An 11,690-nucleotide genomic window follows, 5' to 3' on the forward strand; every position below is an offset into this window, starting at 1 on the left:
ACTTTGGGAGGCAGAGGTGGGCATATGACTTGAAGCCAGGAGTTTGAGACCAGCCTGGTCAACATGGCGAAACTCATCTCTACTAAAAATATGAAAAATTAGATAAGCGTGGTGGCACACAGCTGTCTTCCCAGTTACTTGGGAGGTTGAGGCAGGAGAATCGCTTGAACCCAGGAGGCAGAGGCTGCAGTGAGCTGAGATTGCACCACTACACTCCAGCCTGGGCAACAGAGTCTCAAAAAAAAAAAAAAGGAAAGAATTTAATTTCAAGATGGTGGCTAGTCATAGTAGCTCATGCTTATAACACCAGCACTTTGGGAAGCTGAGATGGGAGGATCGCTTGAGCCTAGGAGTTTGAGATCAGCCTGGGTAATATAGTAGAACTCTGCCTCTTAAAAAAAAAAAAAATTAAATAATTTCAAGATGGTAACAGCAGAGCATTAAACCAAATGAGGAAGGCCGGGTGCGGTGGCTCACGTCTGTAATCCCAGCACTTTGGGAAGCTGAGGCAGCAGATCACCTGAGGCCAGGAGTTCGAGATCAGCCTGGCCAACATGGTGAAACCTTGTCTCTACTAAAAATACAAAAAATTAGCTGGGCATGGTGGTGGGCACCTGTAATCCTAGCTTCTTGGGAGGCTGAGGCAGGAGAATCGCTTGAACCTGGGAGACAGAAGTGGCAGTGAGCCAAGATTGCACCACTGCACTCCAGCTTGGGCAACAAGAACAAAACTGTCTCAAAAAAAAATTTTTTTTAACCCAAATGTGGAATTCTTCTTGGCACAGGGCCCTGTGTGACCGCATAGGCTGCACACCTGTGAAGCCAGCTCTGCTTGCTCTCAATCAGAAAAGGCTTTCCCTGAAGAAAGAAGAATTACCCTCTGTATGAACCATTCAGGAAGTCCATTCCATTCCCGCTCCTTTTTCTCATCTTTTCCTCCTATTTTCATTTCCTCCCATTCTGTTTCTGATCCCCTTTTTCCTTCCTCCTCACCCTCTGCCCTGCTGTCTGTATCCCAAACCCATGGGAAAATCGTGGTAAATCGGCTAAGAGAACTTACTTGCTTTGTATTTGGGTAGTATCCAAAAAGCCAGAATTAGGATTATCACCACCATTATCACCAGCAGCGGCAGTAGTAACCCCAGAAGCAGTAGCTTCAGACAGAAAGGACAGCTGTCCCCACCTGGAAGAAGACAGCATTCACTGGTGACCATAGCACTTTCTTTTCAAATTACAGTAAGCAGGTAAGTGTTCTAGAAAAGGCAATGTCTCCCAAGTTAACCAATGTACTATGCACCCAGGTTCCCAAACGGTCACGACAGCTGCAACTCATGGGACTTATTAGTCAATAAAGTTCTTGGCCGGGCGTGGTGGCTCACACCTGTAATCCCAGCACTTTCGGAGATCAAAGCAGGAGGATCGCCTGAGGCCAGGAGTTTGAGACCAGCCTGGGCAACATAGTGAGGCCTGTCTCTACAAAATAAATAAATAAATAAATAAATAAATAAATAAATAAATAAATAAATAAATAAAAATTAGCCAGGCATGATGGCATGTGCCTGTGATCCCAGCTACTCAGGAGGCTGATGCAGGAGGATTGCTTGAGCCCAGGAGGTGGAGGCTGCAGTGAGCTATGATTGTGCCACTGCACTCCAGCCTGAGTGACAGAGCCAGAGCCTGTCTCAATAAATAAATAAGTTAATAAATAAAAATAGGCTGGGTGCAGTGGCTCAAGCCTGTAATCCCAGCACTTTGGGAGGCCGAGGTGGGCAGATCACCTCAGGCGAGGAGTTTGAGACCAGTTTGGCCAACATGGTGAAACCCCATCTCTACTAAAAACACAAAAAAGTAGCTGGACGTGGTGGTGTATGCCTGTAATCCCAGCTACTCGGAGGCTGAGGCATGAGAATTTCTTCTACCTGGGAGGTGGAGGTTGCAGTGAGCCGAGACTGTGCCATTGCACTCCAGCTTAGGTGACAGAGTGCAACTTCATCTCAAAAAATAAATAAATAATAAAATTAAATAATCAAGTGTAAAAAGTCATGACCAAGCACATCTTCCACAGAGGGCATCCAAAGAAGAGGAAAGCAGCACAGCATTTAACAGGACGATTACCAATAACATTGCTGGGCTCATCAGCACCAGAAAAGCTGGGGTGTTTCCTGGGCAAAGCCCTGAGCCCTGCTGGCAGGTTTCGTGTCACCCAAACAGCTGCTAGTTGTTGTGTTTCAGCTGCAGGCCAGATGCTGTGTTAGGCGCTTTGCCTGTGTTGCCTTATTTATCTCAGTGGCACCACTCTTCCTTTTTTTTGAGACAGATTCTCACTCTGTAACCAGGTTGGAGTGCAGTGGCGCGATCTTGGCTTACCGCAACCTCTGACTCCCTGGTTCAGCCTCCCGGGTAGCTGGGATTACAGGCACGTGCCACCATGCCCCGCTAATTTTTGTAGTTTTAGTAAAGATGGGGTTTCACCATGTTGACCAGCATGGTCTCGAACTCTTGACTTCGAGTGATCCATACTCCTCGGCCTCCAAAAGTACTGGGATTACAGGCATGAGCCGCTGCGCCTGGCCAGCATCAAGATGAGGTTAGTAAGGCTCAGGGAGGTGAAATGACTTTCCTAAGATCACACAGCTAGTAAATGGAAGGGCTGTGACTCATAGCCAAGTGCCCGACTCCAGCAGGCTCCCTCCCTGAACACCAGGGCGTGGGCTCTGTTCTGAGGATGTGGCTGGGTGAAGTGGTCAATGTCCAAGTGTACCTTCTGCCTTTGCTAACCTAGCTCCCCTGCCCTCCCCTTCCGTCCCCTCCCCTCCCCTTCCTCCCCCTCCTCCCCCTCCTCTCCCCTGCCCTTCTCTTTTTATTTTTTCTTTGAGACAGGGTCTCGCCCTGTTGCACAGGCTGAAGTGCAGGGCATGATGATCACAGCTCACTGCAGCCTCCACCTCTCAGGCTCAAGCAGTCCTCCTACCTCATCCTCCAAGTAGCTGAGACCACAGGCATGCACCACCATGCTCAGCTAATTTTTTTTATTTTCTGTAGAGACAGGGATTCCACCAAGTTGCCTGGGCTGGTCTCAAACTCCTGGGCTCAAGGTGGGGAATGGGTGGGCAGAGGAGTACCTGCAGTTTCTGGAAGCGAGTTCAGACCTGCTTGAAAGAACTCAGGTAGCTCTTACCTGTTGAAGGCATGGTGACAGGTTGACTGTATGCTGTATAGTTAGGCAATCTGTTTTTAGCTCCACACCTATACTCTTCTTCTTCTCCAGGGTTCTTCCTGGTTAAGTTAAATTCAGCAGGCTCCCTGTTGTACTTGGAAATAACTGGCGATATGGCAACATGTTTTTCAAAGAAAGTGTAATTGATGGGCAGTGAGCCGTTGACCGAGAGGCAGAGTAATGTTATATGCTGGTCTGTTTCTGTTTGAATGACTGTAATGTTCAGCACTGGGGCAGTCACTGGGTCTGGAAGAATGAAAGTAAACGTGAAAAGGATAAACAGATTGAGTGCACTCACTCAGACCACAAATATGGGTGGAACCCTTACTCCATTTCCGGTTGTGCAGCCAAGATGAATGACCCCCACTTCCCAAGAAGTCAAGAAGCTCATGGCCCACTGGGAAGGGCCACTGGGTATGTGGCTAACCCTGCACAACGTGGGGTTAGCTGAGTTTCTCAGCCCAGTGCTGAGAAAGCCAGAGAGTGGAGGGCATCTCTCTGCTTTGAAGAATTGGGGTGCGAGCTTGCGTTTCCTAGAATTCACAATCTGTTTATTGTTAATAATGAAGATAATTTTGTCAATGATCCAGTTCTAAGTGTGAAGTTGAGAAGAGGTTTTAATGTTTATTTTTTATAGACATGCAGCATTATCTGCCCTCAAGTGATCCTTCCACCTCGGCTTCCCAAAGTGCTGGGATTATAGGCATGAGCCATCCCACCCAGCCCAAGAAGTGCTTTTATTCTCAATCTTTGTAAATTTACAGTTGGTTTTTTTAAAATCCAAAAATATCATTTTCTTTTCAATTTATTTATTTATTCAGAGATAGGGAGAGTCTTGCTCTGTCAACCATGCTGGAGTGCAGTGGCACAATTATAGCTCACTGTAACCTCAAACTCCCAGGCTCAAGTGATCCTCCTGCCTCAGCCTCCCCTATAGCTGGGACTACAAGGGCACAATGCTGGCTAATTTTTAAATGTTTTGTAGAAACAGGGTCTCACTATGTTGCCTGGGCTGGTCTCAAACTCAGCTTCAAGTGATTTTCTCACCTCAGCCTCCCAAAGAGCTGGGATTTCAGGTGTGAGCCACCACACCCAGCTCCAAAAATATCATTTTCTCTAACTGTACTTTTTTTTTCTCTAATTTTTATTAATAACCTTGGAACAAATACATTAATAATTCTTTATAGTCATATAGCATTTTACAATTTTGAAATAACTTTCACATAATACCAATTGAACCCTCACAACAGCCCTGTGAGGTAGGCAGGGTAGGTGTTATTTTCCTACTAGTGAGAACTGTACTTTTATTTATAGAACTCAGCTGCACAATTATCTTTCACTTCCTCCAAAGAGCAGAAGGTAACCCTGCTAAATAGATTCAAGAGAAACTCTCAACAGAGAATATGCTATGACCTAACAGAAAAAACCAGCTATGTTTTATTATAGAACGCATTAATAAGATCGTGTTGTAGAAAAGAAAGCTGTTGATTATCTATCATGTGCCAGGCATGCCATTCACATGACCTCATTTGACCTTCACGACAGTCTGCAGTGTAGATAGTATCATGACCATTCCATAGATGAAACAACTGTGCTTCAGAGAGACTGAGAAATTTGCCTAAGGTCACACAGCTAGTAAATGGCAGCGTCAGACTGACTTCAAGAGTCCACACTTAAAAAAAATTTTTTTTTTTTAATTCACTTTCTTTAAAAAAATTTTTTTTTTTTTTTTGGCCAGGCTTGGTGGCTCACACCTGTAATCCCAGCACTTTGGGAGGCTGAGGAGAGCAGATCACCTGAGGTCAGGTGTTTGAGACCAGCCTGGCCAACAGGGTGAAACTCAGTCTCTACTAAAAATATAAAAATTAGCTGGGCTTGCCACTGCACTCCAGCCTGGGTGACAGAGCGAGACTTCGTCCTAAAAAAAAAAAAAAAAAAAATTGAAACAGGTTCTCACTCTATCTTTTAGACTGGAGTACAGTGGTATGATCATGGCTCACTGCAACCTCAGCTCCCCCCCAACACCCCACAACGACCATCCCCAGCTCAAGCAATCCTCCTAACACAGCCTCCCAAATAGCTGAGACTACAGCCATGTGTCACCATACCTGTCTACCTTTTTGTATGTTTTGTAGAGATGAGGTTTTGCCATGTTGCCCAGGCTGGTTTCCAACTCCTGACTTCATACAATTGTCTTGCCTTGGCCTCCCAAGTACCAGGATTACAGGTGTGAGCCACCTAGCCCAGACTACTAAAAATTTTTTTTTAGAGACAGCAACTTGCTCTGTTGCCCAGGCTGGAGTGCTGCAGCATTATCATAGCCCACTGCAGCCTTTACCATCTGAACTCAGGTGATCTGCCCGCCTCAGCCTCCCAAAGTGCTAAAGTGCTGAGGTGCATGCCACCGTTCCTAAAAAAAAAAAAAAAAAAAAAAAAACAATATTCAATTTGGTACGGAAACAATACGGTAAAGGACCACAGTATCATTACATAAAAGAAAAAAATTTAGACTCTCCTTGCTCCATCTCCCCGCTGAACAGTAACCCTTGTCACAATATCCTTCACAGAATGGCACCCAGTGATGGTGGCCTCAGAGGGCAAATTTGTTGGGGAATATCACCAATGGAGGCTGAGCACTGTGGCTGATGCCTGTAATCCCAGCATTCTGGGAGGCAGAAGCTGGAGGATCACTCGAGGCAAGGAGATGAAGATCAGCCTGGACAATATAGTGAGACCCCTCTATCTCCGCAAAACAAACAAAAAAATGGCTGAGTATAGGGGACGGGCACAGTGGCACACACCTGTAATCCCAGCACTTTGGGAGGCTGAGGTGGGCGGATCACGAGGTCAAGAGATCAAGACAATGGTGAAACCCTGTCTCTACTAAAAAAATACAAAAATTAGCTGGGTGTGGTGGCATGTGCCTGTGGTCCCAGCTATTAGGGAGGCTAAGGCAGGAGAATTGCTTGAACCCGGGAGGCGGAGGTTGCAGTGAGCTGAGATCACGCCACTGCACTCCAGCCTGGCGCCTGGCAACAGAGTGAGACTCTGTCTCAAAAAAAAAAAAGAAAAAAAAATGGCTGAGTGTTGTGACATATCTGTAGTACCAACTACTTGGGAGGCTGAGGCAGGAGGATTGCTTGAGCTCAGGAAGTTCAAGGCTCCTGCCGTGAGCTATGATCGCAGCACTGCACTCCAGCTTGAGCAACAGAACAAGACACTGTCTGTCTCTAAAAGAAAAAAAAAGAAAGAAGAAAGAAAAGAGCAAGAGAGCATAGCACCAATAGGAAGTTCTTCCTATTGAACTGAAATCTACCTCCTGTAATTTTCAGGAAGAAGGAGTGAAACCGTCATGAGGAAGCAGAGAACATAGACTCCTCTCTGAGATGGGATGATTTCAACTGGACCAAGGATTGATATAAAGAGACTAGAAAGATGTAGACTTCCCTGAGAGTTTGTAGGAGGAATGGTACATCATCACAGTCATGATGGTCTGAGGAAGGAAGCTTCAGTGAGTTATAGCTCTTCAATAAATCAGTTATATTTCTCAAATTTCAAGGAGTCCTTTCTGCCACCTTCCCCATAAGGCCTTTCCTGAATCATCCAGGGAGAAGTGCTTTCTCCTGCTCTGCTGCCTCTAGCACTTGGTCCCATCTGCATGCTACTTTTACTTCCTCTTACTACGTGATCTACTTAGATGTCTCATGCTCGCCTCAAATGTAGCCGTTTGAAACTGAATTCTAGTTAATATGCTAGTTCATGAATCAATCACTAGGTAGACAGAGAAACACCATTTTAAAATCCTGTTCAGGGCTGAATGTGGTGGCTCACACTTGTAATCCCAGCACTTTGGGAGACCAAGGTGGGAGGATCACCTGGGGTCAGGAGTTTGAGACCAGCCTGGCCAACATGGCGAATCCCCATCTCTACTAAAAATACAAAAATTAGCTGGGTGTGGTGGTGCACACCTGTAGTTCCAGCTACTTGGGAGGCTGAGGTGGGAGGATCACTTGACTCCAGGAGTTTGAGGCTGCAGAGAGCTAGGGTCATACCACTGCACTTCAGCCTGGGCAATAGAGGGAGATCCCATCTCAAAATCAATACATAAATAAAATCCTGTCCTTCCATGTTTCCCCATCACAGTAGATGGTACCAGTCTTCACGGGTCAATCAAGCTAGACATCTAGGCATCTGGAAGCCATTCTTGATTCTTTCTCCAGCTTCACTGCCTGTGATTCCAAATCTAACCAGTCAGCAAGTGCTGTTGGTTCTTTCTCTAAAATATTTCCTCAGTCCTTCCACATCTGTCCCTACCTCTCCATCATTTCTCTCCTGGATACTTGCAAGAGCCTCCCAACCAACCTCCAACTTGCCCTGCACGCTTGTTGAATGAACTGACTTGGAGGATGATTAATTGCGTACTGGCACTCCCCTGCCTGCCCACTGCCCATGGAAGAGTCTAAACGCCTCCTGTGCCTCCAGGCCCTGCCTGACTTGACCGGCCTCTCCCTCCAGTCTCATCTGAGGTCAGACTCCCTTCATCTGGTCAGCCACACAGGCCTTCATATAGTTCATGGAACCAGCCAAGCTCTTTCCCAAGATGGAGCCCCTGAGCATGCTGCACTCCTTTGACTAAAGCCCCCCTTTATCCTGTCTCTTCATAGAGCCAACTCCTCATCCTCCAGGGATCCACTTAAAGTCCTCCCCTTTCAAGGCTTTCCCTAAGTACCCCATCAAGCAGGTCCCTCCCCCATCTACTTTTCTCCATCTCTGTGCCAGTTTCTTTTCCTTTGCAATGCTCAACACAGTTTGTGACGTGCTTGTTTGTGTACTTGGGTTTGTTGTCTGCAAACACTGGACTGTATGCTCCACAAGGGCAAGAACCAATATATATCCAGGGATTGGCACATCTGCTTTATTTTATTTTATTTTTTTATGAGACAGAGTCTCTCTCTTTCCCCGCTATGCTGGAGTGCAATGGCGCCATCCCAGCTCACTGCAACCTCCGCCTCCCAGGTTCAAGCAATTCTTCTTCCTCTGCCTCCTGGGTAGCTAAGGATTACAGATACTCACCACCATGCCTAGCTAATTTTTGTATTTTTAGTAGAGAGGGGGTTTGACCATGTTGGCCAGGCTGCTCTTGAACTACTGTTCTCAAGTGATCCACCCGCCTCAACCTCCCAAAGTGCTGGGATTACAGGCACAAGCCACTGCAACCGGCCCTGTGTTTTCTTTAAACATTTGTTGAGTGAATCAGCAATTAACGAATTTGTGTTTATGGCTCATACTTTCAATCTTTATTGGGTTGGGGACAAGACTATGTTTTAGGCCTCATTAAACACCCAGTAGTACAATTGCTTGCACGGAATAGGCATTCAATCATGCCTATTGATCTGACCTAACTGAAAAGGATACAGTTTTATAGTCTACCAAGATAGTTTTATTACTAGACTGTGTAATTACTCTAACAAATTGCAAGAAGGTCGTGCACAGAAAACATATGCGCTGATGGGCTTACTACCCAGCGCAGCAGGAGTCTGACCACTAGGGAATGCTATCAGCCGTGTTTCTGGCCTCATATAATCATGGTATTCTAGTACTATCTTGGCAGGGATTTCTCCCTCCTTCTTCGTTTTCCTTTCACAAGGAATATACTTAGTTTATGTCCAAAGATCATTGGGTCTTTTTTTTTTTTGAGGCAGAGTCTCTCTCTGTTACCCAGGCTGGAGTACAGTGGTACAATCATGGCTCACTGCAGCCTTGAACTTCTGGGCTGAAGCAATCTTCCCACCTCAGCCTCCTGAGTAGTTGGCAGTACAGGCATGCCACCACGCTTGGCTTTTTTTTTTTTTTTTAACTTTTTGTAGAGACACAGTCTCCATATAGTGCCCAGGCTGATCTCAAACTCCTGGGCTCAGGTGATCCTCCTGCCTTGGCCTCCCAAAGTGCTGGGATTACACGTGAGCCATTGCACCTGGCCAGGCTAATTGGTTCTAACCTGGAGTCTGTAGCACCTTCTAAAACCTTATGCAGAAATTTGTATCTGTGGTTATATGAGCATTTTTCTGGCGAAGGTATTCATTGCTATCATTAGATTATTAAGACAGTTATAACCTAAAAAACTAAGAATCACTGAGTTACATCAATGTCACCCAGTAGAACTTTCTGTGATCATGGGAATGCTCTAAATCTGTGTTGTCCAATGTGGCCGCCACCAGCTACAGGTGTGGCTACTGAAGGCTTGAAATGTAACTAATGAGACTGTAGAGTGAAATTTTTTATTTCATCTAATTTTAATTAATTTGATTTTAAATGTGCAAGCCACAATAGCACGTGCTTATAATCCCAGCTATTCAGGATGCTGAGGTGGGAGGATCTCTTAAGAACAGGAGTTTGAGGCTGCAGTGGGCTTCTATTGCCTGTGAGTAGCCTCTGGGTGGCATAGTGAGGCTGTTAAATAAATTTTGGCCAGGCCCAGTGGCTTATGCCTATAATGCCAGCACTTTGGAAGGCTGAGGTGGGTGAATCACCTGAGGTCAGGAGTTCAGGACCAGCCTGGTTAACATGGTGAAACCCCATCTCTACTAAAAATATAAAAATTAGCCAGGCATGATGGTGCATGCCTGTAATCCCAGCTACTTGGGAGGCTGAGGTGGGAGAATTGCTTGAACCCAAAAGATGGAGATTGCAGTGAGCTGAGATCATACCACTGCACTCCAGCCTGGGTGACAGAATGAGACTCCATCTCAAAAAATAATAATAATAAATAAAGAAAATAAAACAAAATAAATAAATGTAAACAGTCACATGTGGCTGGTGGCTACCATAGTGGATAGCATAGACCTAGAGAACCACTCAAGAGTTATCGGGAAGTCATGGTCCTTGTGCTTAGAAGACTCTAGGTATAACATACATGTATTACCTAGAAGCCTTCTCTCCTCTCCCAGAAGTCCATTATCAAGGTCACCTTCATGGATGAGGCCCTAAATACTAGGCAGTAACAGGCTTGGGTAGGAAAATGGGAGAGAAAAACACAGAAGTAGTGAGACGTGGCTGGGCAGGGAGAGTGCTGGCGGGTGGGGCACCTGCCACTGAGGAAGCGGTGGGAAAGGCCTGGGGCGTTGAAGACCCTCTCCATGGGGCTCAAGGCTTCAAGGAAAAAAGAAAAGTGATTTTTGCCTACATAATGGGAATCATGGAATAAAGTTTCTAGAAAAAACTCAACAATTACTGTTGAGATACATGACTTTTGCCTAAAGATATGACTATTATCTGACACGGTCAAAAGTCTTTGAAAGAGAAGGTGAAATGGAATTATTGAGAATAGAGATCTCACCGGGCATGATGGCTCATGCCTGTAATCCCAGCACTTTGGGAGGCTGAGGCGAGCGGATCACCTGAGGTCGGGAGTTCAAGACCAGCCTGGCCAACATGGTGAAACCTTGTCTCTAGTAAAAATTTAAAAATTAGCCAGGTGTGGTGGTGGGCAACTGTAATCCCAGCTACTCAGAAGGCTGAGGCAGGAGAATGCCTTGAACCTCGGAGGCAGAGGTTGCAGTGAACCAAGATTGTGCCACTGCACTCCAGCCTGGGAAACAGAGTGAGAATAAAACTAAAAAAAAAAAAAAAAGAAAGAAAAAAAATGGAGGTCTCAAAAATTAAAAAAAGACACTTCCTGTTGACCAGGTCTAAAAATAAAAAAAGAATAAAGATCGCAGTGACATACTTTCCAGGTTCTTGAACAAGTGTTGATAAGGGGCGTGGAGAGCCCCTCCTATTATAGGAAAGGACCCCATAAATTATAGGGGCTCTAAGGAACAGGTGCTCTACTTACCGACAATTATGAAGTTGAAGTTGGGACTGTATTTTGAATGGTTGCAAACTTGCGCTTTGCATTTGTAGGGGCCTGATTCGTGGGCTCCTGTGATGCTTAAATTAAAAATCACGGGTTCACCTTTTCCATCCTGGGTTCCCAGGTGTGTCTTACTTCGAAACAATGAATAGGTGATCTGCAGTGATTTGTTCTTATGGGAACAAAACACAGATACACTTTGACCCTTCATGACCACATTAGTCTCTGAGTCCAAACACGGAGGAGGAAATTCTGAAAAACAAAATAACACACGAAAAAGTCCTTGTTAAAATCCTGGTTAGGGCTGGGCTCAGTGGCTCACGCCTGTAATCCCAGAACTTTGGGAGGCTGAGGCGGGCGGATCACCTGAGATTGGGAGTTTGAGACCAGCCTGACCAACATGGAGAAACCCTGTCCCTACTAAAAATACAAAATTAGCCGGGCATGATGGCGGGTACCTGTTATCCCAGTTACTTGGGAGGTTGAGACAGGAGAATTGCTTGAACCAGGACCCGGGAGACAGAGGTTGCAGTGAGCCAAGATTGTGCCACTGCACTCCAGCCTGGGTTACAGAGCGAGACTCTGTCTCAACAGCAACAACAAAAAAAACCCTACAAAAAA

General features: G+C 45.7%; 1 protein-coding gene across 3 annotated transcripts in view; it reads right to left on the bottom strand.

Annotated features, from left to right (window-relative positions):
* The window catches only part of MILR1 (mast cell immunoglobulin like receptor 1), a 32,386-nt gene that overhangs the window by 15,081 nt on the left and 5,615 nt on the right, over positions 1–11,690 (bottom strand). For all 3 annotated transcript variants that reach the window (XM_017517850.2, XM_037734651.1, XM_017517851.2), the window contains exons 3-5: positions 11,052–11,321; positions 3,179–3,463; positions 1,061–1,183 (exon numbers count right to left, since the gene is read on the bottom strand). In XM_017517850.2, coding sequence (XP_017373339.1) covers positions 1,061–1,183; positions 3,179–3,463; positions 11,052–11,321 — 678 coding nt within the window. The remainder of the gene's footprint in view (positions 1–1,060; positions 1,184–3,178; positions 3,464–11,051; positions 11,322–11,690) is intronic.

The sequence above is a fragment of the Cebus imitator genome, unplaced genomic scaffold (assembly GCF_001604975.1).
Source record: "Cebus imitator isolate Cc_AM_T3 unplaced genomic scaffold, Cebus_imitator-1.0 Scaffold650, whole genome shotgun sequence".
NCBI classification, from domain to species: Eukaryota; Metazoa; Chordata; class Mammalia; order Primates; family Cebidae; genus Cebus; species Cebus imitator.